At 44.4% G+C, this 27,414-nt stretch overlaps 1 protein-coding gene across 4 annotated transcripts in view; it reads left to right on the forward strand.

Moving 5' to 3' along the window:
* Window positions 1–27,414, forward strand: part of TTLL5 (tubulin tyrosine ligase like 5) — a 180,265-nt gene that overhangs the window by 21,861 nt on the left and 130,990 nt on the right. For 3 of the 4 annotated variants that reach the window (XM_066627423.1, XM_066627432.1, XM_066627442.1), the window contains exons 10-12: window positions 1,187–1,288; window positions 1,427–1,518; window positions 10,407–10,514. The exons of the other annotated variant lie outside the window; for it this stretch is intronic. In XM_066627423.1, the coding sequence (XP_066483520.1) occupies window positions 1,187–1,288; window positions 1,427–1,518; window positions 10,407–10,514 (302 nt within the window). The remainder of the gene's footprint in view (window positions 1–1,186; window positions 1,289–1,426; window positions 1,519–10,406; window positions 10,515–27,414) is intronic. 4 annotated transcript variants of the gene reach the window in all.

The following is a 27,414-nucleotide window of genomic DNA, read 5'->3' on the forward strand; positions in this document are numbered from 1 at the left end:
TGGTCTGTCATTCTTCATCTGTGAATCCTTATAGAGCTAAAGAAATCTCTGTACTCAAAACACCTCTGTGACCAGGGTCCTCTGAACCTAAACACCTCTAACAATTGGCCCATATTGGCATAATGGTCCATGCCAATGGAGTTTGTGGAACAAGGAATGAATTCTGTAAACAAGTCATGTCATTGCTCCATTGTGTGAGTTGTCAGTGTGTGTATAGGTTTGCTTTGATAAGTCCCTTGAACAGGACATTGTGATTTAACAGAGTTAACAGCTGATTTTATTGTGATTTGTTTTTAATGGATTTTAATTTTATGGTTGTAAGCCACTCTGAGTGCCCCAACGTTTCGGGGGAAGAGTAAGATATACATCTTTTAAATATATAAATAATATAAATAAGGCTGCAAAAAAGGATAGTTGCTCTAGGCGTATTTTTGGCCTACCTATGTAAAGCCCTTTTACACAATGTTGTACGATCTTGCCGTTGTGGAAAAACTTCTTGGATAACTATCGGGGTTCTGGAGCCATCTATAGTTGCTGTTGCAAGACAAAATAAGGAATGTGTTAATACTTCTCATACTATTTAAAAAACAAGAACAACCCACCAAAAACTTCTATCAAATTTCAGGCTTATGAGTGGCACTTTCAGTGTAATGAGAAAAAATAACAAAAAATAGCTTGGCTGTGAGGTGCCTGTTGACTACAGGTGTTTGTTTCTGTTAAGATAGGATTACAGCCTAATACTTACTGTACACAATGGGCTTCTTCTAAGTAAATAACACCATTTTCAAACACCTGTACTAATGACTGTATGGAAACTTGGGCTACAGTATTACAGGAGAGAAGATGATGTCTACATGGATCGATCCTATATTTGAATGCTTATCTCTGTCTTTGGTTACTGAACCTACTCAGTTAAACATTCATGTTCAAAGTTAAGGGAGATCTTGCATTATTTTCTAGTGTTGTAGTTTGCTTCTAGGTGTAGGGTGGGGTAGGAAGCAGGGTAGGGATAGGAAGCAGGCAAACTGGAAACTATCTTCTGATCTCAGTTAACACACAGGTGCTGGGGAGTAAGTAACGTCCAAGCAACCTCTCTACTCCCTTCACCCCCAATTGCCTTAAGAATGATGGAATAAATAATCATCTCTACTCTAAATGAATGTTCAGTTTGGTTCTTGTTTTATAGGTTTGCAACTGTGAGATACGACCATGGAGCAAAGAATATTAAAAACCAGTTCATGCATCTAACAAACTACAGTGTCAACAAGAAAAGCGGTGACTATGTCAGGTAGTTGAATTTATGTGAGAGTTGTTTGGCTTCTGGTTCTGCATTAAAACAGCCAAAGCCATTAGGAATTGCTGTGGCAAAGCAGCTCTAGAGTTTCTGAGGTCTCCAGTGTGAACTTTTGTGTCTTTGGTTTTATAGTTGTGATGATCCTGATGTGGAGGATTATGGGAATAAGTGGAGTATGAGTGCAATGCTGAGATACCTGAAACAAGAAGGGAGAGATACAACTGGTGAGTTCAGAACCTCCTTTGAAACTCTGGCAATTTTTACCTTGCTTGATATTGCCAACTGTACTAGGTCTAAAATCTCTTAAAGTGACTTTTAAATAATAATAATAATTCTCCCTCTCTAATTTGACTCTCCCACTTCTTCTGAACAGATTAATCCATTACTTCATTCTTGTCTGAATGAATTTTCCTGGTATTGTCTTTGCTTGTCATTCTAGAGTTGTGACTAGCGATGCTCTTTTCTTTGTGTCTGTACATGCATATGGTTGCTCCTTCTGTCCTTTCTCAGTGAATGTCTTTCATCCTAGATATGCATATCCTATGGCACAGCCTCTTTCTCATATTTTCTTGGTGGATTGGTAGCATAAGAACAACTCTGCTGGATCAGGCCAAAGTCCCATCTAGTCCAGCTTCCTGTATCTCACGGTGGCCCACCAAATGCCCCAGGGAGCACACCAGATAAAAAGAGACCTGCATCCTGGTGCCCTTTCTTGTATCTGACATAACTCATAACCCACTGCAATTAGTGCAGACTGCGGCGGCCCGTGTGGTCACTGGAGCTAGGCGGTTTGACTCTGTCAGCCCGCTTCTCCGGGGGCTGCATTGGCTGCCCATTCGTTTCCAGGCCCAATTCAAGGTGCTGGTTTTGACCTTTAAAGCCCTATACTGCTATGGGCCAGGCTATCTCAGAGATCGCCTACTTCCATACAATCCGACTCGTCCTCTTAGGTCATCAGAGAAAGCCTTTTTACAAGTGCCGCCGCCTAAGGAGGTATGTGGGACAGCGGCAAGAAATAGGGCCTTCTCAGTAGTGGCACCAACATTATGGAATTCCCTTCCCCTTGACTTGAGAATGGCTCCCTCTCTTGAGACTTTTCGGCGAGGCCTGAAGACATTTTTGTTTAAAGAAGCCTTCTGAGTGCATGGCCTTTTTAAACATCTCTTCTGTATCTTTTTTAGTATTTTTACAGGCCTGATTCCTCTGATTTGCTACGTTTTGCTCTTTTTATCTGACTTTTTATCTGATCATGGTTTTTATGGGTATATGTTAATGTGTTTTTAATATGTTTTTATTTGTGGTGAAATTATGTTTTTAATCTGTTTTTAATATGTTGTGAGCCGCCCTGGGTCCCTTTGGGGAGAAGGGCGGCATATAAATAAAGTTTAATAATAATAATAATAATAATAATAATTTCTAAAATCAGGAGGTTGCACATACACATCATGTCTTGTAACACGTAATGGAATTTTCGTCCAGAAATTTGTCCAATCCCCTTTTAAAGGCATCTAAGCCAGATGCCATCACCACATCCTGTGGCAAGGAGTTCCGCAGACCAACCACACGCTGAGTAAAGAAATATTTTCTTTTGTCTGTCCTAACTCTCCCAACACTCAATTTTAGTGGATGTCCCCTGGTTCTGGTGTTATGTGACAGCGTAAAGAGCATCTCTCTATCCACTCTTTCCTTCCCGTGCATAATTTTGTATGTCTAAATCTTGTCCCCCCCGTCAGGCGCCTCTTTTCTAGGCTGAAGAGGCCCAAATGCTGTAGCCTTTCCTCATAAAGAAGGTGCCCCAGCCCAGTATTCATCTTAGTTGCTCTCTTTTGCACCTTTTCCATTTCCTCTATGTCCTTTTTGAGATGGGGTGACCAGAACTGGACACAGTAGTCCAGGTGTGGCCTTAACCATCAATTTGTATAATGGCATTATAATATTAGCTGTTTTATTCTCAGTACCTTTTCTGATGATCCCAAGCATGGAATTGGTCTTCTTCACTGCCTTCTACACTTACTTATATTGAAATGCATCTGCCATTTTGCTGCCCATTCTGCCAGTTTGGAGAGATCCTTATGGAGCTCCTCACAATCGCTTCTGGTCTTCACCACTCAGAAGCTTGGTGTCTTCTGCAAGCTTAACCATCTCACTACTCAACCCTATCTCCAGGTCACTTATGAAGAGGTTGAAGAGTACCGGTCCGAGGACAGATCCTTGGGGCACACTGCTTTTCACCTCCCTGCATTGTGAAAGTTGCCCATTGACACCCACTCAGTTTCCTGATCTGCATCCAGTTCTCAGTCCAGGAGAGGACCTGCCCTCCAATTCCCTGACTGTGGAGTTTTTTCAGTAGCCTTTGGTAGGGACCGTGTCGAACGCCTTCTGAAAGTCCAGCTATATAATGTCCACGGGTTCTCCTGCATCCACGTACCTGCTGACCTTTTCAAAGAATTCTAAAAGGTTTGCGAGGCAAGTCTTACCCTTACAGAAGCCATGTTGATTCTTCCTCAGCAAGGCTTGTTCGTCTGTATGTTTTGAGATTCTATCTTTGATGAGGCATTCCACCATCTTACCTAGTATAGATGTTAGGCTGACTAGCCTATAGTTTCCCGGGTCCCCCTCTCCTTCCTTTTTTAAAAATCGGTGTGACATTTGCTATCCTCCAATCCTCTGGCACCGTGGCCATTTTGCGGGACAAGTTGCATATTTTAGTCAAGAGATCAGCAACTTCATTCTTCAGTTCCTTAATAACTCTTGGGTGGATGCCATCCGGGCCCCGGTGACTTATTGATCTTTAATTTGTCAATTAGGTCTGAAACATCTTCGCTCTTAACCTCTATCTGATTTAATTCCTTGGTGGGGGGGGCATTCGGGCAGCGGTATTTGCCCGAGGTCTTCTGTCATGAAGACAGATGCAAAGAACTAATTTAATTTCTCTGCCATCTCTAAGTCTCCTTTCTCTCCCTCACTATCGACAGTGCCAATTGCTTCTCTGGCAGGTTTCAAAATATTTTATTTTTTGAATTTATTTTATTCGAAGCTTTTATTATTCCCCTTAATGTTGCTGGCCATGTGTTCCTCATAGTCTCTCTTGGCCTCCCGTATCACCTTCTTACATTTCTTTTGCCACAGTTTGTTCTTTTTTATTCTCCTCATTAGGGCAAGACTTCCATTTATGGAAGGAAACTTCTTTGCCCTTTACAGCCTCTCTAACTTGGCTGGTTAGCCATGCGGGCACCCTCCTGGATTTAGTGGAACCCTTCTTTCTTTGTGGTATACACTTCTGCTGGGCCTCTGTTACTGTTGTTTTAAGCAGCCTCCATGCACTCTGGAGAGACTGGACCGTCTTTACCTTCCCTTTCAACCTCCCTAACCAGCCTCCTCATTTGAGGGAAGTCTGCCCGTCGGAAGTCAAGGGTTTTTGTGAGAGATTTGCCCGATATTCTTCCCCCAACGTGCATGTAGAAACGGATTGCAGCATGATCACTGTTCCCCAACGGCTCCGTAACATTGACATCTGTAACCAGGTTCTGAGTACTGCACAATATTAAATCCAGAGTCACCTGTCCTCTGGTGGGCTCCATGACTAGCTGCTCTAAGGCACAGTCATTTAACATGTCAAGGAATCCGGTCTCCTTTTCATGACCAGAACACAAATTGACCCAGTCAATATGAGGATAATTGAAGTCCCCCATGATTACAACCCTGTCCCTCCTTGTCACTTCCCTGATCTGTTTCCTCATTTCAAGGTCCCCTTCCGATTTCTGGTCTGGAGGACAATAGTATGCCCCCAGTATTACATTGCTCCACATACCTGGTAATTTAATCCACAGAGATTCTACAGTGGAGTCAGACCCACCTTCAATCTGTACTTTGCTGGATTCTATCCCTTCCTTAACATAAATGGCCACCCCACCTCCAACACGCCCCTCCCTGTCCCTCCTGTAGAGTTTATAGCCCAGGATTGCGGTATCCCACTGATTCTCCGCATTCCACCATTACACTGTTGGCAACCTTCAGTCTCGAAAGACTATGGTATCGCGCTCTGAATGGTGGTTCTGGAACAGCATCTAGTGTGGCTGAAGAGGCCAATTTGGGAGTGACAATCCCTTCCACACTGAGAGCAAGTGCAGTCTGTCCCTGGTCTGTCTCCCTGGCTATCTGGAGGATGATAGTATGCCCCCAGTATTACATCACTCCTCAGGCATGGTAATTTAACTCACAAAGATTCTACGGTGGAGTCGGACCTGCCTTCAATTTCTACTTTGCTGGATTCTACCCCTTCTTTAACATGAATGGCCACCCCACCTCCAACACGCCCCTCCCTATTGCTCTTGTAGAGTTTATAGCCTGGGATTGTGGTATCCCACTGGTTTTCCACAATCCACCCGCTTTCCGTTATGCCCATTATATCAAAGTTTTCTCTAGTCACCAAACATTCCAGTTCTCCCATCTTTGCTTGGAGACTTCGGGCATTTGCATAAAAGCATTTGTACATGGAATGCCCCAGGATGGGCTGCTTATTAGCTCCTTTGTCCCTGCATCCTCTCATAGTGCCAAGCAGTCTATCACATCCCATCATGCTTCCATTCCCAATTTCTTTTCCTACTCTGTCTTTACCTTGTTGTTCTCTAACCTCCCCATCCCCATAGGGTTGAGGAGTCCCGAACCGGATGCCCCTCGGCTCCTGTCGGCTTTCAGTTTAAAGCTGCTCTGCCACCTTTTTTAATGTTATGCAACAGCAGTCTGGTTCCATTCTGGTTCAAGTGAAGCCTGTCCCTCTTGTACAGACCCTGCTTGTCCCTAAACGTTTCCGAGTGCCTAACGAATCTAAACCCCTCCTCCCTACACCACCATCTCATCCACGCCTTGAGACCCCTGATCTCCGCCTGCCTAACTGGCCCTGTGTGTGGAACAGGTAGCACTTCTGAGAATACTACCTTTGGGGTCCTGGCTTTCAGCTTCCTACTTAATAGCCTAAATTTGGCCTCCAGGACCTCCCAGCTACACTTCCCCACATCATTGGTGCCCACATGCACCACAACCCATGGTTGTGATGAATGATGAATGAACATGAATAGCATAATGAATGAACAGTGGAATTCCAATCTGTCTCTGAAGTGATTACAGGTGGAGCCTCATTATTCATGAGGGTTCCGTTCTTGGAACCCATGCGGAACCATGTCACGCAAAATTTGGGCTCCATCCACCTTCGAACATGAGCAGAGCTGTTCTGAGGCCCATGGAGGCTGTGCGTAGCCGGAAACCGGAAGTGCCCTTCTAGGACCTTCGGAAGCCTTTCCGAGGCCTGTGGAGGCTGCACGCAGCCTCTGCGGGCTTCAGAAAAGCCTCTAAATGCCTCAGAGCCAGTCTTCCGTAGGTGGACTGTGCTCCAGTTGCCTCAGGAGGCCCTTCTGAGGCCCCTGGAGGCTGCGCACAGCCTCCATGGGCCTCGGAAAGGCCTCCGAAGGTCCTAGAGAGGCACTTCTGGTTTTTGTCGCCTCTGGAGGGCTCAGGTGGGGCCAAATCTGGCACCACACAGGTCCTGGGGACCCGCATTGAGTCAGATTTGCAGTTTAAAATATCGCGAATAAAGAGGCTCCACCTGTATTTGCTTTTAGCGTTGATGTCTCATCAGCACCAGTATAGTCAGTCATAAGGGTTCTTTTGAGCGAGGTGCTTACTTGTGTTTCTTTTTTCTTACTCTCTATCTATGAATGACATTCATGTGCTCATTTAAATGCAGAAAGGAGGGACATTTCTGTTTGCTTGTAAGTTCAATCAGTTAGGACAGTGGTTCTCACACATTTAGCACTGGGACCCACTTTTTAGAATGAGAATCTGTCAGGACCCACCAGAAGTGGTGTCTTAGCCGGAAGTGACATCATCAAGCAGGAAAATTTTTCACAATCCAAGGCTGCAATCCTACTCACACATACCCATGAGTAAGTCCCATTTACTATCATTGTTAAAAGAATATACATAGTAGCTTGTTAAAAGTACAGGTCTGTAATATTTCCCCAAATGCAGTCATGGTAGCATCAAGTCTATTAAAAAATAAAATATTGAAATGAATGGGGACCCGCCTGAAATTGGCTCGCGACCCACCTAGTGGTCCTGACCCACCGTTTGAGAAACACTGAATTAGGATGAAGACTTGCTGGTGAATTACTGATTGCAAAATGCATGAAATACCCTGTGGGATTGAAGCAGGCATTATTTTGCAATACCATGAGAATACGCACATATCAGAGATTGGTCAGACAGTTTGGTGTATATGGGGGTATAGCAATTGCAGTTTGATTAAATCTGAGATCCCAAAAGTAGTGCAGGATGGTCTAGAACAGGAATAGTGAAATGTTTTATTTTCGTAGGGCTGCTAGTCTCAGCCTAGTGGTTCGGAACCTTTTTTGTGATGTGGACCGCTTTGAGAATCTGATGAAAGCTATGAACCCTCTCTCCAGAAAAATGTATATAAACAGATATTTAACAGGGGGAGTTCCTGGCTTACCTGATGCCAACAACGTAGAGATGAGGGGAGTCCTGTGGACACCTCTTCAGGGCCCCCCAAGCCTTGAAAATAAAAAACCGTGATCTGAAAGACACTTCTGGTTTCCTGTTATGAAACTGGAAGTGACTTCTGATCGCTCTTTTATAAAATAAAATATTTTATTTTAAAATTTTTATTTTTTAAATTTTTTATTTGAAAATAACAAAGCGATTGGAAGTTATTTCCTGTTTCATAACAGGAAACCAGAAGTTTCTTTCTGATCACGGTTTTTTATTTTCAAGGCTTGGGGAGCCCTGTGGAGTTGTCCATGGGTCTCCCCGCATCCCCGGACTCATCACTGGCTTCTGGTAAGCTAGGAATCACCCCTCTTTCTCCAGCAGCAGTGCAATCCTCGGGATCGTGTTGCTGCAATGCCCCTAGCCCTTAAGGGGCCAAACCTAAGTGCTGCCCTCGCTGGTAGGTTCCCAAACCAACCAGTTTGGGAACCGCTGCTCTAGACAGTGGTCTTAGGGCCAGAAGTATATCTTGCTGCACAAGTTGACCCCCTTGCAAATGGTCAGGCTGTATAATAAAGCTGTTGTCTTGTGGAAGTAAGAGTTTTCCTAGATGTGTAGCTTATCATATCAATGCATACAAATACGTTACAGCAGGAAACCCTGAAAAAAAACACTATAACTTTAGTGTGAAATGCCATTTTTGAAAAGATACACACTACTTGCAAACATTTTTATTTTGCATGAGAGTGAAGAGGTGTAGATGTGCTTTGCCATAGCTTTGTTAAAATTTAGAGCTAATAGGCCAGAAAAAATTGTCTGATAACAGAATAATCTGTCACCAGATGGTATCTGAACACAATGTTATCTGATACAATGTAACATTGCATCTAAATACAGTGTTAAGTATCATTTCACTTGGTTTTCTTATATTTATTTGTTAAATTCCTGCCCCGTTTTATCTTCTGAAGGACATTCAAAGTGGCTTACAACATAGAATCACAATAAAAACCACAAACATTAAAAATCTTCTTAAAAACAAGACAGCATAAAAATATCACATTAAAATACAAAGAGAGAACTAGTAGAACTAGCAGCAAGCAAAAAGGGGATCAGGCCCATAAAAACCTAACCTGTCTAAAAACTACAATATCCAATATTAAAAGATCTGAACTCAGAAGGCTGATCTAAATAACCATGTTTTTAGTGTTATGTGAAAATCCCCTTTTTCCCTTCCAAGTTGTGTTTTTATATCTAGTTATGTATTTTGGACTAAAATGCAGGCCTAAAACTTCTCTTTCAGGCCACAAAAGGAGTCAAATCTTAAGCTCACTCATCTCTCATGTTGATTGTCAGTCTGGGAAGACTCATTTTCTCCAGAGACACTGGAAATGTCTTTATTGTTTAAGTCAATCACTGAATATGCAAACACCTTAAAGGAGGAGGACTTTGGCAGCAAAGTCTACCACCTATTGTTAACTAAATTACAGCCATTAAGCCACCTCCAGCCTGTAGCAACAGGAAGTAAGCTACTCCCCCTCCCCCAGAGTCAAACTGAGTTCTGGACTCTTCCACCTTTTCTTTACATACTCCACGTGTACCATTGTGTGTTACTGAGCATGCCCACAGCTCTGGGATACTTCCGGTCAGTTTAGATCAACTTCCAGGTCCAAGACAAATCTTATAAGAGAGAACTCAGAGCACATGCGGTCTCTCTCTGACTGCCCACCGGCCGGAGTGGCCAGACTCTTCCTCCAACTCTCCCCCCCCGACAGGTAAATATATCGTTGCGTCTAAACTCCCCCCCCTTCTTCCCTACCTATTCCTCCCTGCTCCCCCATCTTTAGTCAGCAACTGGGTTTAGCAGATTAAGGAACCCCTATAATACCTCCCTACTTCCTGTCCATTTCTGATTCTTTTTCGGATGCACCCAAAATACACAGCACACGCATCCACCACTAGTTAGGTACAACAGAACAGTACTAGAAATCTATACTTATCGATTCTCCATGTGTATTATGTTTTACCTTTGTGTATTTTTGCAATAAAAATATAATCCTTTGATTGAAAGTTATCTTTCTCCCAATCTCCTCATTAAGCTAAACAAGGGATTTCTTTGCTCTACGCTGTCTTGTATCCAGCCTATGGTCCCAAAAGTTTCCAGAAGGCTAATATAAATAATTCCCCTAAACAAAACAGCCTTTTTGGTAACATTAGGTCCTGCCAGAAAGCCTCTAAGGGAGGGAGCAGTTGGTAAGCTATGAGTGAGGGTGTTCCATAAAGTTGGTGCCACTACTGAGAAGGCCCTATTCATTACAGCCACCCATCTCACCCCCATAGGCAAAGGCGAAGCTGGATTGTACAGAAGTGGGCAGTCTCTCAGGTATCCTGGCTCAGAAATTCTGGCTAAATCTGCATGTTTATGGTGCCTTTACAGTCATAATTTGTTTAATATAATTGTGCTTAGAGTTTTGTCTTGCATGAGTGCTTGCGTGTGCTTTTTGCTCACTGTCTCCTGTTAACACAAAAGTTCACATGTATGGCCTGTTGTGATATTGCAGGTTAGCAATGAAAGTCCCTTGCATTTCCCTGTTTTTTCTGCTTCTTTCAGCTCTGATGGCTAATGTGGAGGACCTGATCATTAAGACAATAATTTCTGCTGAACTTGCCATTGCTACAGCTTGTAAAGCCTTTGTTCCACACCGTGGTGTCTGCTTTGGTAAGGAAACTCAAGGTCTCTTAACTGTTTTCTTGAATGTTTCTTCCGCCTTGTTATGTAGGGATGGTGGAATTTACACTCCATATTGTTTACAATCTCAGATGGATTATAGAGGGTTCCCAACCTATGGTTTCTCCATTCATGACGCCACTATTCTTTGACACTACCCATGGTCACAACATAGGTGACTAGCCAGGCTGGTTACTTGTTGCACTAGTCTATCCCCTGTTATGTGGACTGCTGTCAAAGAATACTTGCAGGGAGTTTGAGGACCACAGTAAGTCCTTGCAGGGGATGGGGGGGAGTTGGGGCTGGGGAAAGGCAGCGATGTGATTCCCAAGATCGCGTCGCTAAGGGGCCTGCAGGGACTGGCATGTACTCACCGGTCCCTGCAGCAGCCTCCTGCGCGTGTGGGAAGTCCAGCGCGAGCATCTGCAGGGCTCCCTGTGTCTTCAAAAGTGAAAGTGCAGCGATTGCACCCCACCTCTGCAAAATTGGAAGTAGAGCGCGGTCTTTCACTTTTGAAGATATGGGGAGCCCTGCAGACGCTTACACAGGGTTCCCTGCACCCCTGGGAGGCTGCTGAAGGAACTGGTGAGTACATGCCAGTCCCTGCAGCCCCCTTAGTGACGCGATCCTGGGGATCTAGTCACTACCTCCTCCTTGCCCTGCCCCTTAAGGCAGCGGTTTTCAGCTGTGACGAGGCTGTCTCAGGTGTGCCGCAGGATCAGGAGGCAACGTGCGGGAGAAGCGGCTGCTTTGAGCCTCCCTCAGCAGGGAGAACAAGCAAGGGAGCAGCCAGGGAAAGGGCTGGTTGTGGCTGCTTTGCATCCCACGCAGCAGCTGAAGAATGTGCTGGAGCTCCTGCTACTGAGCACGACTCAGGCTGCAACCTGATCCTCACTTTCCTGGGAGTAAACCCCATTGGCTACTATGGGGCTTACTCCAGAGTAGACAGGCATAGGTTTGGGCACGAAGGCGGTTGTTGCCTGCCTGCTGATTGCCCAACCAGAGAGGCCTGGAGGAGCCAGGAGGTGGGAGCTGCGGAGTGAGTGAGAAGAGGGAGCCAGAAGCTGCATGCAGGTACATAGTGAGCGAGTCTGCTGAGACCCTCACCCTAAGGACTGGCTGACAGGCTGTCTTAGGCTGGCAGTGAAAAAGGTTCCTGAAAGTCCCTTTTCCTTGCCAGTTTGCCTGCAATTCTCCAAAGTGACCCTCCCTGCACTTTGGGGCTTTTAGAGGAAGGGCGCTGGGCCACAATCCTATCCACACTTACCTGGGAGTAAGCATACCTGGGAGTAAGTATTTCTTCTGAGCAAGCATACATAGGATTGGGCTCTGGGGGTACTATCCCATCCACACTTTCCTGGGAGTAAGCCCCATTGACTATAATGGGGCTTACTTCTGAGCAGGCATGCATAGGATTGGGCTTTTGGTTGCACTCTTTTTTTCTCAAATACATAAGCAGGCAATTGGCACTTCTCTTTCCTCTTCTCCCCCACCCCCTTCCCCAGGCATATTCCCCCCCCCAAAAAAAATCTCACAACCACAGTTAGCAACTCTCTTACTGTCCCTCCCCTCCCTTGTCCACACCTTCTAAAGATACAGAATCACTGCCTCACATTCTCTCTCTCTCTCTCTCTCTCTCTCTCTCTCTCTCCCCCACCCTCAGTTTAATCCTGCACTTGTTTCAATCATGTCTCCTCACTGCCCCTCACCCACTATGTGATCAACCTGCCCTGTCTTTGCCAACACTTTCAGGTACTTTTGATAAGAATTTGAACAGAGGATTTTATCGCCTTTTCAGAAACCACATATAATTCCCTCTCCATGCTTCTTGTCAATTTTTTTGTCATGTATTTATAAATGACATTTATAAAAATTATAAATTATAAATTTATAAATTATAAATGTATAATACATTTAATTGTATTAATTTTATTAGGTGGTTCTAATTTTATTGGATACCATAGTCTTTCGAGACTGAAGGTTGCCAACATACATACAATTTTATTAATTCAAGATTAACTGTAATGTAGTAATTTAATATAAGTAAAAAAAAACTGGTAATGTGCCTTGACAATTTTAGTGCCTTATCAGTGCGCCGTGAGCTGAAAAAGGTTGAAAATGGCTGTCTTAAGGGGAAAGAGGCCAGGGCCCTTTGGCTGGGGCGTTGCGACACCCCAGTTTGAAAAGCCCTAGTTTAAAGGTATTCTGTCTTCCACTGTATCTGGTCACCTTGAGAATTGGGATTTTTTGCCCTATTGTGTCTTGAGTCTCTCTCTGTCTTTTAGGACCAAACTAGATGCAACGAGTCGCATCACTGGCCCTGGTGTGCTTGCCTTTTCTTATAATAGCATTCACTGAGTTCCTCAATCTAGATGAGTTTACTGTGTAATGGGCCTGTTAAAATACAGATGTGTAACATTTCCCCAAATGCAGTCACTTACCATGGTAGCATAAAGTCTAATATAGTAAAAATAAAATGCACATTGAAATGAATGGGAATTCACATGAAATTGGCTCAAGACCCACACTTTGAGAAACACTGGTCTAAGTTTCTCTGAATGAAAATATTCCCAGAATTTTCATTCATAAGTGCCTTGTTCTAGAAGGGATACTGATCCTTTTGATGGAAAAAAAGACTAAATTCACAAAGCATCTAGGGGACCTAGTTTGATTCTTGGAGGATCTGAGGATGATGATTTGTGCCCATCCCATGTCATAAATGAGCATTGTGAGGGAAAGTGCATTTCCTGGGTTTGCTTGTACCACATGGCGGCGGTAGAGCTTACATCTGGCAGAGATTTTATATAGAGCTATGTGCTGGCAAGTATTGGAGAGCTCTCTGGGAATGGTTCCAAAATGCAACGGCTGGTACCAGCATGTGCCTTCTCCCCTTTCCAGTACCTGCCCTTCAGCCTTTCCTCTTGGCACTCACCTATTCTTCCTTCAGTCCTATGTGCAAACACAGGATAGAAACTACAAAGCTGGAAATTAGAGTCCAGAACTATTTCATTCCACTGACATTGATTTTATCAAGGGTTAGTATTAAGATTGCTATGCACTACCAGCCTAGAGGAATAAGAGCAAATTAACTCAGGATATGGATCCTGCAGCTGTGGACTTGGTAGTACTAGCTTACTAAGCATTTGCTTTAGTAGCTCAGTTGTATTGTGTCAGTGACCTTAAAACTTCTCACAGAGGGCAGGAGACTGTATAAAGACATGATTCTGAAGAGTTAGGATTGACTATGATAAATATGGAGATCGGCAGGACTATTCATGGAGTTTATCTGCTACTTGGAACTCATTAAAAATTATTGGATATTTTTAGCTTTCTAGATAGCTTTCATCCTTCTGCAGTCACCAGGTCTGTAGAGTAGGAGCTGTGTTTTTGCTTCATTAGCTGTCAGTACTTTGCCTTAGTCTACATGCATCTGTTTCCCAAGAAAAGCAGAGTGTGAACAAACAATTGAACCTGATGCATAGGATCCTGGTGACTGCAAGAATGTGTGGAAGAAAGGAATCCAGCAGGCATTCTGGTAAAGATGAAATATATCTGAGTGGGCAACAGCAACTTGTCAGGAAGCCATGCTGTGTTCAGATGTAAAACTAAACATGGTGCTTTGTGTGTTTTATGTGGACTAGCAGTTGCATTCTTTGGGCTCACATCTGTTCCCCCCCACATACTGTGATTGGAAGCATCTAATTGTGGTTATTGGCAAACCATTTGTTTCTGGGTTTGATTACAAATTAAGGTTTGCCATTTGCCATGATTAAGAGCATCCAGTTGTGATGTATAAGGGGAGGAGAAAGGAAAAGAGGGGAAGGCTCACAGGCGCTTAGTCACATATGTTAAATCATGATAGTCCCAGGGTCTTGCTGACAAATGTGGAATAAGATTGGCAGCTTGTGGAAAAATGAAGAAGACTCTCCTAAAGTTTGTGGACCTTAATGGTGAAGATGGATGACTGAATGGGAACTGCCAGGATTAGAAACTCTAGCATTCAATGCAAAGGTGTAGGGCTAATTAAATATCATTTTGGTTGGATGACTGAATTTGTAAAGTCAATTTTGCTGACCAGCCAGCACTATTTGTTGTTACATACTACAGTAGTATTTGAGATGGCCTACTCCTCTATTAGGAAGTTGTGAATGTTGGCTTTTTACTTTAGAACTAATTAGCTCATGTGATTTGTGTGGTGTGATTGTTGAATGTACACAGTGATTCATTCCAATGAATAAATGAAATTTTGGATTTTTTTGTTGCCTTTTGGTGATGGGCAGCCCAATCCTGAGCTGCCCGGGGCACCCAGGCTTGGCGGCACTGAGGAGGGCTGCCGCTGAATCCAGTACCTCCCACGCTACCGCGGGAGGCGCCTCGGGAGAAAGGGACATTTGTCCCCTTCCCCTGAGTAAGGTAATTAGCCCCACAATGGGGCTACCGGTAAGGAATAGGCACTCGTGTAGGGCGCATAGCCCTACATGAGCACCCTGGATCCTGCGGAGCAGAGCTCCGCAGATCCTCTTCCCTCCCCCCCCCGGCATGCCTCCCACTGGTCTCCCCCCTTCCCGGAACGCCTCCTCCCCACCCTGCCCCCATGGGGCTACCGTTCCGCAGGTTGGCGGTCCAGGAGACTGTGGAGCCACGGGAGCCCGGCGGTGAGCCCCACAAATGCCTTACGGCATGTACGCGACTGTGCTCGGCAGCATGGAGCCGTGCTGCTGAGCACAGGATTAGGCTCTGAATCCTTTTAATGTTTTACCTGTGACCAGGAGGATGAGAAATATTTTCAAATTAATACTCACACACACACACACAATATTTATTAAAACTTCTGTACTCTATATGCGAATACGTGGTTGGTTATATTTACAGTATTTTATGCCTTAGCTTTTCTTTGCTGTTTGCCTTTTGTGTTTTGCTACTCACCATCAGCTTTCTTTTCTTTTCATCTATATTGCTATATCTGTTTTCACCTATATCAGATGCAAGGGAGGGCACCAGGATGCAAGTCTCTTGTGTGCTCCCTGAGGCATCTGGTGGGCCACTGTGAGATGCAGGAAGCTAGGCTAGCTGGGCCTTTGGCCTGATCCAGTGGGTCTCTTCTTATGTTCAATCGGGCCTTGCAGTGTTTTCTAATCTGATAGCAGTGCCTCTTTTTATTGCCATTTGAACAGAGTTGAAATGCAGTTATTTGTGTTGTGTTTCCAGTACCTCCATTCCAAAGGATCTTAAAACTTTTTTTTTTTTAAACCTATACAATTTGGGGCTTGTTAATAGAAAGTAAAGAGCTCCATTCATATCAGTGTATTTTTTTTTTTTTTTGGTAAATAGATTTTGTTTGGTTTGCCCTAAATGCTATGGAATCTTTAACTACTATCTTGCATGTTGAGGCACATAATGATATTCTCATTACGTAAGTCTTAAACAAGGGGGGAGAAAGTAAAGTATAACCCACATTCATACTGTATAATGTATCTTTTTAATCTTAAATGGTGGCAGTTTCCCCCTCTTGGAAATTAGGAGATATGACTAAATTGCAGGCCTAGGTGGTCTGGCTGTAGCCTCTCTGGAGACTCCAGGTATTATATATACATCCTGACCATGCATTAGTTTGGCAGGTAGTCTGGAAAATGCCACTGTTTAGTGTGTTAATGTGAAGCTGTATAGCATTGGAAGGAAGAAGGGTCCTGCTCTTTGAGGAAATGGCAACTCTCTCTTTTTTTGACAGGCGAAGGGAGCTGGGATAAGCCAGCTTCAGATAGGATCAAACTCCTTAATAGATGTGGTAGGAAGGAAGTGTAGTCTGGAGAATGAGAAAATGACCATAATTTTTTTCCTACTGGAAGAACTTAGCAAGCTTATTGCTATTTTGTACAAATTCAGGGAGGGTTACAGAGGCATCTATAAGTTAAATGAGAGAGAGTGGGAGCTTTCAGCACTCCAAGCAGACCATTGCAGAGGTGATTCAACAGGAGGAGGGAGGAGGAGACTGGTATAATCCAGTCCAAGTCTATTAAAGGTTTCATTGTTTTGACTCCTAGAGTCTGCTTCTGGGTGGGCAGAGAAAAGCCCCATTATGGACCACACCAAGGTCCGCTTTGAAGCACTGTGAAAGTTTTCCCTGGGGTGAGAGGGAAGATGGTGAGAAGGCACGCATTTCATTTTCTGACTCATTCTTCACTGTTGCACCCATACTTCTCTTTATTTATTGAAACATTTCTAGAAGGGGTAGGTAGGTAGGTATTTATTGTTACGGTCAAAGACCAGCAAAAACAAACACACAATACCTACAAATACTTACAAATTCCTACAACAGGCGCAATTTAAGATTTCAACATTAAAATACATTCAACATTAAAATGCAACATTAAAACACAATAAAATAGCCATCATAGTATTACGAACAAATAAGAGGGAGTAGCAATTAAAATTTCCTCTCATTATTAATAATGCCCATCCAGGTTTTGTAAGCAGCAGTCAAAAAACTTGCAGTTGGTCTTAAAAGCTGAGAATTAGCACCTGAAAGAAGTTCCTTGGCCATTTCTGTTTGTGACAAGCCCAAGAATTTTCTACTCAGGGAATAATAAACTTATCTCAGATCCCCTGATAAAATGGGCAACAGAACATGACATGTTCAAGTGTCTCAACCTCCCCTGAACCACAGGGACACAGTCTTTCGGAGATGGGGATCTTTCTGAAACAGCCCTCGACAAATGCCAAAGGAAGAGCTCTCCACCTAGCTAGGAAGAAAGCTCTCCTCTGCCCAAGGAGCTCTAATAATGAAAGATAAGTGACCGGGACAGCTATATACCTTGTGTCATCAGAGGCAAGAAAATCTGGAGATCTGCTGACATCTTCTTGTCGTTCGATGTCCCTCAGTCTCTGTTTTATAGTCACTCTTGCCTGAATCAAATCCATTGCCAGAACAATCTCTGGTGAAAACCCCAAGTGTCTCAGCTTCATGTGTACCGCCTTGAGCCAGGTAGACTGAACATTATCAATTAAAACCAAGGATGTTAGGCCATGCTTGTTAAAATTTAGATTGAGCCACAAATAAATGAATGCTAAGGCAATCCTGGCCTTGAACTTTAACAGGCCGGAATCAAGACGTAAGCTTGCATTAGACACATAGCTGGACACCTGAAATACAGATCTTAAAAATTTGGATTGGACACGTTCGAGTCAAAGGAAGAAGAGGAGGGACCAAGAATTGTTCCATACAAAAATTGGGGCAAGACCTTTGCAAGATATAATATAATGGCCACCTTTAACATTAAAGAACTTGGTTATTGCACTTGCAGACTTCTGGCCAGCTGCAGCCACAAATTCGTGATGAGCGGTTCTAGTTCCAGTGGAGTGCAGCATTACACCCAGATATTTATCGGAACTCACCTGCTCTATCTTATGGCCATTAATACTCCAGGGCCTTTACTTAGGTCTCTTGCCAAAGGATATAATCTTGGTTTTCTGGTAATTAAAGGCCAAGCCTGCCTCAGCTGACTGTCGGTTTGAATTACAGTCTGCAGTTATTGTGCCTAGACCAAGGTTGTCCATAGGAACATTCACACTGGACCACAAGGGAGCCCTTTTAACTATAACTGTTGGTTCTAGCAGGTGCCCTCTTCGAGGAGGGCAGACCCTTGTTCTTTGGAATCACCTCTGACAAGTTTTGGCCAGAGAATCTGGAGACAGCTGGAAGGGCATTGGCAATAGATGACTGTTTAATATCTTTTAAGGCACAAACCAAAGATTCCAGTCTTGTAATCATAACATCTTCTTCATTAGAAGGCAAATGTCCAAATGAAGACAGGAGCTTGGCATCCATCTCATCTTCTGACAGACCAGGTGTGGAGACACTCCTTTGTAATTGTTCTAATTGTTAGCTAGGGTTTAAGGGGGATTTCTGGCTCAAGACAATAGGGGAGCTTACTGATTTTACATTAGTCGATGCCATTGGCGTGGGCAGATCTGTTGGCGTAGGTTGATCTAATAGACATGATGCTTCAGGTTTCACCACAGGGTTCCCCTTCCGAGCTTTAATAGCCTCCTTGGCACCCTCACCTTGCTTCACAGAGGTTAGCTCAAGCTTATGTAATACAGAATCTCTAAAGTGACGATGCACCTTAATCCCAAAGCAGTATAACTCGGAGGCCTGTGCAAGAAGCTGCCTTGATATATTGGTTGTCCAAAAATGAAGAAGAAAACGCTCCTGATGTCTCATGTTGTGCAACCTCTCCAGCTTATAAAGATCTATCACCGCAGAGGTCTTCCTGAGAAGGAACGCAACATGCTGCCTGGTGTTTCATTTGGAGGACCAGTCTATATGTCTCCCCTGGAAAGGGGAGATATTAATAACTAAACTGTTTATATCCAACTTAAGGGCAACAGAATCTTTCTCAAAGGTTGTCTGTGTAGAATGACCGCCAGGCTGTGTCGTAGTGGTAGCTCTTCTATTTATAAATCCAGTCTCCATACTACTTGTCTGGGCATTCACCTGATTCTCTGGCTGTAAATTTTTGTCCCTATCCTGAAGCAGATTGGTGATGCAGTCAAGCTGGGTAGATATTGCTTGAAGTATCTCAGCCATGAGGAAATTCTAGTTGATTAAGAATTCAATATCCGTATTTCCCTTCAGATTATTAGCATTTCTCACACCTAATAAGCAGCTACCCTCCTGAGTAACTTTAGGAGAGGGTTGCCTTAAAGGGCTCTCATTTGCACACGCAGCCTCCAAATTATCTGGATTGCTCTGCTCCTTTAATGGCGTCTTTGTTAACACAAAGAAATCTTCAATCTTGGATTGCTTAGTTGCCAGAGATAACTTTTCCCTCTATGCACCCTCAAGGGAGTGAGACCTTTTCCATCCCATAATAATTTTTCTCTTTGTTTCCAGTTGGAGAAATAATTTGCTGGAATCTGGCGTATGCCACAAGGATTATAAATAATTAAATCTAAAGTCCACAGTCTGTAGGACGTAAAGGTCAGTAAAAGCAGCAGAACCTTGATAAGGAATCCTTGTCGAAAAAGGATGTAAAAATTGTGGAGACCCACGTCCTAAAGACTGCAAACTGGGAGACCCACGTCCTAAAGACTGCAAGCTTTAAGACACTTTTCTATTGTGGAAATGTTAGCTGGCAGTCATCTTCCTCCAGAGCCTTGGATGCGAAGTGATGAGGGGAACTCGGGAGACAGCTGCTGACCGTCTTGGGAGCCTTTTCAGAGGCTGGGAAGAGTGGCCCGAGCCCCTGGGCTAAGAGCCATGGGCAAAGAACCCTTTGGCCCTTTCCCTTTGGCTCCCTAGGAGGAGAACAATCAGTCCCCAGCAGGTCAGCAGGCTTGCAGGCTCCACCCCCAGCAGGCTAGTCCCTCAACTGAGCTTAATGGGCCCTTCCAGACACTGACTCTCACCGAAAGGATATAATTATTACAATTCAGTTTTTCACTCCAGACTAGCAATACAAGACCATCGATATCAATGAAGTGTCTTACATTACTGAAAATGCATCCTTAAACAACTAATTGTTTTGTTGATTTTTGTCAGCATTATACAGTATGTATGAGAGAATAGGGCCACACTACAACTGTGACATATGATAGTTTTTATCTGTGCTGCATGGTGAGCATAATGGATGAAATATTTCCAGTAATAAGGAGGAAGGGAGAGCAAGAGGAGGCTTAATAGACTAAACTACCATTTTTGAGACTCAGAAATCTCTGTTCACCTCTGCTTTGGTGAACAATCTGTGCATGAAATTGTGTCATAATCACACAGCTGATGATGATACAGTAAATGATGTATGTTCCTTAAACTGCAATGGTGAATTAAATAAATGACAACAAAGTTCTTTTCTTGAAAACTGTCTAAAGAAAGTCGTGGGAGCAGCTTGGTCCCCAGCACCTGCAGAAAGTTTGAGGTTTAATGCTCTGTGTCAGAAAGGAAAAATAATCCATGGTGTGGCCCATGTCTTCCACATTAGAATGAGAGTAGATCAGTGTTTCTCAACCAGTGGTACAGGTACCACCAATGGTACTTAAGGTGGTATCTGGTGGTATTTGAGGTGGTATCTGGTGGTATTCGCAGGACTCCTGGACCCCGACAGCAAGACCAGGAACATGTCACAAGAAACAGCGATAGGAGGCTTGGCTCAACGGGCAGAGCTCCAAAGCATGCTTTTCTGTGCTTGAAAAAGCCCTCACATCCACCCTGAGCCTCCTACTGGTATTTGTCATGTCGCATCTTACCTCCCAACCCAGAAATAACGGGATGATGTCATCACCAGTTACTTCTGGTGGTACTTCAAATAGGTGAACCTTGTGAAGTGGTACGGTGGAGGAGAAAAGTTGAGAAACACTGGAGTAAATGTTCTGCATATTGAGAAAGGATCTTAGGTTTAGCACAAACCTTCTCTCAGCCCTTGAAGAACCTTTCAGGGTCTTTTCTGGGATAAGGCAAGACTGTTGGTGAGAATTGGTTAATCTTAATGGTTGAACTAGAGCCCCTGTAAACCAAGAATTTAATCCATGACAATAAGTGCTCTGTTTAAGATTGGCTATAAATTCCTTTACTCATGATAATCTAGATCTCTGTTGCACATTGTACTGGAGAAGCTTCCACTGGAATGGAAACCAGCAGTGTGGGAGTGGTAGGTTCATAAAGGCTCCTGGCTCCCCACCCCCTGCTTTTCTCTAAAGTGCAGACAGTAAACAGTAGAGACAAGGGTATCTCTACCCCCAACAGAGACAAAAGTATTGATCATAGCATGGGCATACCCTGATGGTGTCATTACCAGTTTGCTGATCTTGGCCGCTTCCTTTTCTGATTGTCTTACCATTTCTGTCTTTAGCTTTTGTAACTGATCAGCCAGCATATTCCATGTGGTAGACATGCATTTCCCTTCCCCAATGGATTGAGTATTGTGGCCTCCTTTTTCTCTTGCTTGTACTCTCACCTCAAGTAACAAGAGAGATCATGCTGAAGTGCTAACATTGCACAACTGAGATCATGCTGTATTTCTTCTGTGTTGCCCACTAATGTGACTTCCTGGTGCCAGCATCTGTTAAGTCCAGTTAACTAAAGATGAATGCAGCTCTGTATATGATACAGAGGCATATGGCATATGCTGCCCTTGACAGAGAGCTTTCAAATTTGGGCATCAGCAGTTTGTATAAATTTTAAGGTTCAAACTTTTTAGCACTGGGACCCACTTTTTAAAAAGACATTCTTTCAGGACCCACCTAGTTCTACAAGACCAAAAAAACAGTTTCATTTTACCAGCTGCTCAAGCCTCTGTTTTTATCCTTTTTACTATGGTATGAGGGGCATCTTCTGGACCATTGGTTGAGCTCAACATTGATCTGAAGGATGGCATTGTGTTCCCCTTCACCTGGCCTTCATTGGGAGCCCTGATTGCAGGGCTGGGTGTATTAAGAAGTAACTCAGGTTGCTAACCCCTTTCAGCAATGACTGTCTTTTAAATTTGTATCACACTGTGAGGAAAGATTGTAAAGATGGAATAGCCATTTGTAGATGCGGGTATAAGTGGAAAGGTAGAAGAGCATCTAAGGAAATCTGATCTTCAGCCCCTCCTCCCCATTTTACCCTAAACATCAGTGGTGCAACATGAGCTGTCAGACCTGGTTTGCAGGCTGAAATGAGAGATCCCAGATCACTACCCTCCTTTAATCAATCTGCTTTCTCTAATCCTTTTACTAAGGGGAAATGACACTGTGAAGTCTGGCTGTGGCAAGCAGCTGTGGAGGAGGCGCCCAAGTTCCTTGTACAGCTCACAAGCTATCTGTTTTCTCTTTACTCCATGAGCTCTCTCCGTACTTGGTGTGAGCTGGTTTGCTCTCCAGAATGACAACAGGCTTTTCATGTAAAATTTTATGCATTGATACCTAAACCTGAGATAAATATTGGAATATAGTTGTGTTGTACAGCTAGACCTAGAATTATGGTACAGTTCAAAAGCAGGTTGAAATCCAAAGTACATAATTTATATTGTGGAACAATTGTGGTATTAATAAATGAACAGTTAGTGATACCTACTAAAGGGTACTTATTTTTGTTTTTAAATGTATGACAAATAGAATGAGGGAAATAAGAAGAGAAACACAGAGTGCTCGTGTGAAGGAAAACAAACATGGAATTATATTGGGAAAAGAGTAAGCGATGGATATCCTGAGTGAGGAAAGAGAGCCATTTGGCCAGAAGGAAATGGCTACAGCACAAGTATCAGGGCAAGAATGCAGTTTTTATAGTGTCTACAAAGTTGCTGTTTGCCTTAGAGTAACGGCAATGGCTCGGGGTTTAGCCATAACTTTTCTGCCTTTCACATTTCACAGTTACAAGTTTTGTTTATCTACTTTAAACTATAGGATTAGAACCATAGTTCAGTGGACATGCACCTGCTTTGCATGCAGAAGGTCCCAAATTTCAATCCTTGGCATTGCAGATAGAACTGGAAAAAACCTCTTTCTGAAACTGGAGAATTTCTGCTAATTCATCATTGGCATCCTTCAGTCTCGAAAGACTATGGTATTGGGCTCTGAAAAGTAGTTCTGGAACAGCGTCTAGTGTGGCTGAAGAGGCCAATTCGGGAGTGACAATCCCTTCCACACTGGTAGCAAATGTAGTCTGTCCCTGGTGTGTCTCCCTGCCTGTGGGCCTTCCTTCTTTACCTCTTTGCCTCAGTCTGTTGGGCAAGTGCCTCTTCAAACTGGGAAAGACCATGCTGCACAGCCTGCATCCAAGCAGGACGCTCAGGGGCCAAGGTTTCCCATCTGTTGAGGTCCATTCCTAAGGCCTTCAGATCCCTCTTGCAGATGTCCTTGTATCGCAGCTGTGGTCTACCTGTAGGGCGCTTTTCCTACACGAGTTCTCCATAGAGGAGATCCTTTGGGATCTGGCCATCGCCCATTCTCATGACATGACCAAGCCAATGCAGGCATCTCTGTTTCAGCAGTGCATCCATGCTAGGGATTCCAGCTCGTTCCAGGACTGTGGTGTTCGAAACTTTGTCCTGCCAGGTGATACCAAGGATGTGTCGGTGGCAGCGCATGTGGAAAGCATTCCATTTCCTCTCCTGTTGTGAGGGAAGAGTCTATGACTCACTGCAGTACAGAAGTGTACTCAAGACGCAAGCTCTGTAAACCTGGATCTTGGTATGTTCTGTCAGCTTCTTGTTGGACCAGACTCTCTTTGTGAGTCTGGAAAAAGTGGTAGCTGCTTTGCCGATGCATTTGTTTAGCTTGGTATCGAAAGAGTATTGGAGATCATTGAGCCAAGGTACACATAGTTATGGACAACCTCCAGTTCATGCGCAGAGATTGTAATGCAGGGAGGTGAGTCCACATCCTGAACCATGACCTGTGTTTTCTTCAGGCTGATTGTCAGTCCAAAGTCTTGGCAGGCCTTGCTAAAACGACCCATGAGCTGCTAAAAGATCTTTGGCAGAGTGGGCGGTGACAGATGCATCGTTGCCAAAGAGGAAGTCACGCAGACATTTCAGCTGGACTTTGGACTTTGCTCTCAGTCTGGAGAGGTTGAAGAACTTTTTGTCTGATCTGGTCTGCAGATAGATGCCTTCTGTTGCAGTTCCAAAGGCTTGCTTCAGCAGGCCAGCGAAGAAATTCCCAAATAAGGTCGGAGCAAGAACACAGCCCTGCTTCACTCCACTTTGGATGTCAAAGAGGTCTGATGTGGAGCCATCAAAGACTACAGTGTGCTCCATGTCCTCGTGGAAAGACCTGATGATGCTGAGGAGCCTGGGTGGACATCCAGTCTTGGGGAGAATCTTGAAGAGGCTGTCCCTGCTGACCAGGTCGAAAGCCTTCGTGAGATCTATGAAGGCTATAAAGAGTGGCTGTCGTTGTTCCCTGCATTTCTCCTGCAGCTGTCTAAGGGAGAATACCATATCAGTGGTGGACCTGTTGACTCTGAATCTGCACTGCGATTCTGGTTAGACTCTCTGCAAGTACCTGGAGCCTCTTTAGTGCAACTCGGGCAAACAGCTTTCCTACAACGCTAAGGAGAGAGATGCTTCGGTGGTTATTGCAGTCACCCCTGTCGTCTTTGTTCTTGTACAGCGTAACATGTTTGCATCCCTCATGTCCTGTGGTATTCCACCTTCTCTCCAGCAGAGACAGAGATGCAGCTCAGTGGCAATGATCTCTTTGCAGCACTTTAGGACTTCAGCAGGGATGCTGTCTTTCCCAGGTGCCTTGCCAAAGGCAAGGGAGTCCAGGGCCACGTGAAGTTCTTCTAGGGTTGGTTCACTGTCAAGCTCCTCCAACACAGGCAGGCAGGCAATGTTGTTCAGCGCTTCTTCGGTAAACTACGTTTTCTCTGAAATACAGCTCAGAGTAGTGCTACACCCAGCATTCCATCTGCTGTGCCCGGTCCTGGATGACCTCGCCTGTGGCAGACTTCAGAGCGGCAGTTCTCTTCTGTGTTGGACCTAGGGCCTGCTTGATACTATCATACATCCGCTTGATGTTGCCTGTGTCAGCTGCTATCTGTATCTGGGAACAGAGCTGGAGCCAGTAGTCGTTAGCACATCTACTGGAAGTCTGCTGGACTTTGCTACGAGCAGCTTGGGGGACCTGCAGGCTGCGCTCACTGGGACAGGCTTTGTATGCTGCTAGAGCTCTCCTCTTTTCCTCAATGACTGGTGTCAACTCCTCAGAGTGGGCTTCAAACCAGTCTGCCGTCTTGTTGGTCTTCTTGCTGAATATGGACAAGGCGGTGTTGTAAACAGCATTCTTGAAATGTTCCCATCTATTGGATGCATTTGCTTCAGCCGGCCTAGAAGAATTTCTTCAAGTGCTTGTGCAAATTCTTCCACTTTTCCCTGATCCTGGGTCTTGCTGGTGTCAATGCGAGGTCTTCCTTCCTTTTTCATGTGATACAGTCACTTTGTTTGCAGTTTCACTCTGCTGCACACCAGGGAGTGGTCAGTGTCGCAGGCAGCACCCTGATGTGTGTGATCTTGATGCTGGGAAGGCTGGAGCGTCTGGTGAGGATCAGGTCGAGCTGGTGCCAGTGCTTTGATTGTGGATGTCTCCAAGAGACTCTGTGTTGGGGCTTCGTGTTGAAGAAAGTGTTGCTGACACAGAGACTGCGATGGCAGCAAAACTCTAGCAGGCGTTGGCCATTTTCGTTCATCTTCCCAGTGCCGAACTGACCTAAGCAAGTGGACCACGAACTGTGATCAGCACTAACTCTAGCATTGAAGCTGCCAAGGATGAACAATGACTCTTTCTCAGGGACTTTCTTGATAGTGGTGGCCAGGTCGTCGTAGAATTTGTCTTTATCTTCTGCTGGAGATGGCAGAATCGGTTCATATGCACTGATGAGAGTGACAAGTCCTGCTGATGAGTGGAGTTGCAGGGACGAAATTCTTTCACTTCCCACAGTAGGTGGGATGATGGATTCCAGCAGGGTATTTCTGACTGCAAAGCCAACACCATGATCCCTGGTCTCATTTGGTGGTTTTCCCTGCCAGAAAAATGAGAAATTTCACTCCTTGACAGATCCTGAATCTGGCAGCCTTGTCTCTTGGAGGGTGACAAAGTCCGTCTGCAGTCTGTTGAGCTCCATGTCGATGACAGCTGTTTTGCGTGCGTCATTTATTTCTTGCAGGTCGTCAGAAAAGCCAGGTGCCATTCTGCTAATTAGTTTCAAAAATATTGGTCTATATGGACCATCTTGGTAGAAAGCAATTCCCTGGGGGCTGGGGATAAGAATAGGCCCTCAGTTTGGCTGTACTTGTCGTAAGAGGCGACTAAACAGCCACCGGGTAGATGGGACTCGTCAGCCTGGGAAGGCAGCTCATCTGAGAGAAGGAAAACTCTGATCCCAAACCTCCACTGCCTTGTGGCTACATCCAGTTATGGAAAAGGCTTCAGGAGTCAACCTCGAGGCAAAATCCGGAGCTGGAGTCCCTGAGGCAGTTCATGGCTGAACACAGTCACGTTCTGGTAACTCCTGCAACGCTGCTGGAATCAACTGTATTGGTCTCTGCCTTTCCATTGGACCATTTCAGCGACATGGAGAGGGGGGATTTGCTGCATGGGTAACAGCCTATCCTCCATACCTACTTTACCCAGGCTTCGCGCACTGGAGAGGACACTCTGTTCCAGAACCACCATTCAGAGCATGACACCATAGTCTTCCGAGACTGAAGGATGCCAACATCAGATAGAAAGCAGCTTTCTGTATTCAGAACTTTTTGTTGTCTTTAAAAAGTCATGTGGCAGAGGGAAATGCTGTTTTTAAAGCATTTACATATATTTGGAACATGGTGTGCAAGCTACTTTCTTAACAGTATAGGCAAACCCTTATACCAGCAAGAATAGCACAAGCCACTTACAGTCAGACTTTTTAACCAGTGGATTCAGTATCAGGGGATTTAACTTTCTGTGGGTTCCAAACCTGTGGGGCTGTACCAGCCTGCACCCTCCATAGGCAACCAGAACTGTGCTCCAGTCAAGTCCAGAGAGTGTTCTGAAACCTTTGGGAAGCCTTAGAATTTCACTTCCGTTTTTCCTCTGTAAACCTGAAGTTATGCTTTTATGCCTTTAGAAGGTATTCTGAGCCACCCCCACCCCGGGCCTCAGAACACCCTCCAGATGCAACCGGAGCAGAGTTCTGGTTGTGTTCACAGAGTGTGTTTTGCCCAGACCAGCAGATTTCATTATCCATGGTTTTTGGCATCTGCGGGGTTCTGGGAACGGAACCCACATGGATGCTGAGGCATTACTTTACTTCCATTTAGAAAGAGATTGAAGTAGTTGTGAGACAATGCTTCACTAATGCATGGAGAGGTTGATAGAACTGCGATCTTTATTTCAAAACAGAATGGGTTGGTAACTTTATTATGTTTTTAGG

This window comes from Tiliqua scincoides, chromosome 1 (assembly GCF_035046505.1).
Source record: "Tiliqua scincoides isolate rTilSci1 chromosome 1, rTilSci1.hap2, whole genome shotgun sequence".
Classification (NCBI taxonomy): Eukaryota; Metazoa; Chordata; class Lepidosauria; order Squamata; family Scincidae; genus Tiliqua; species Tiliqua scincoides.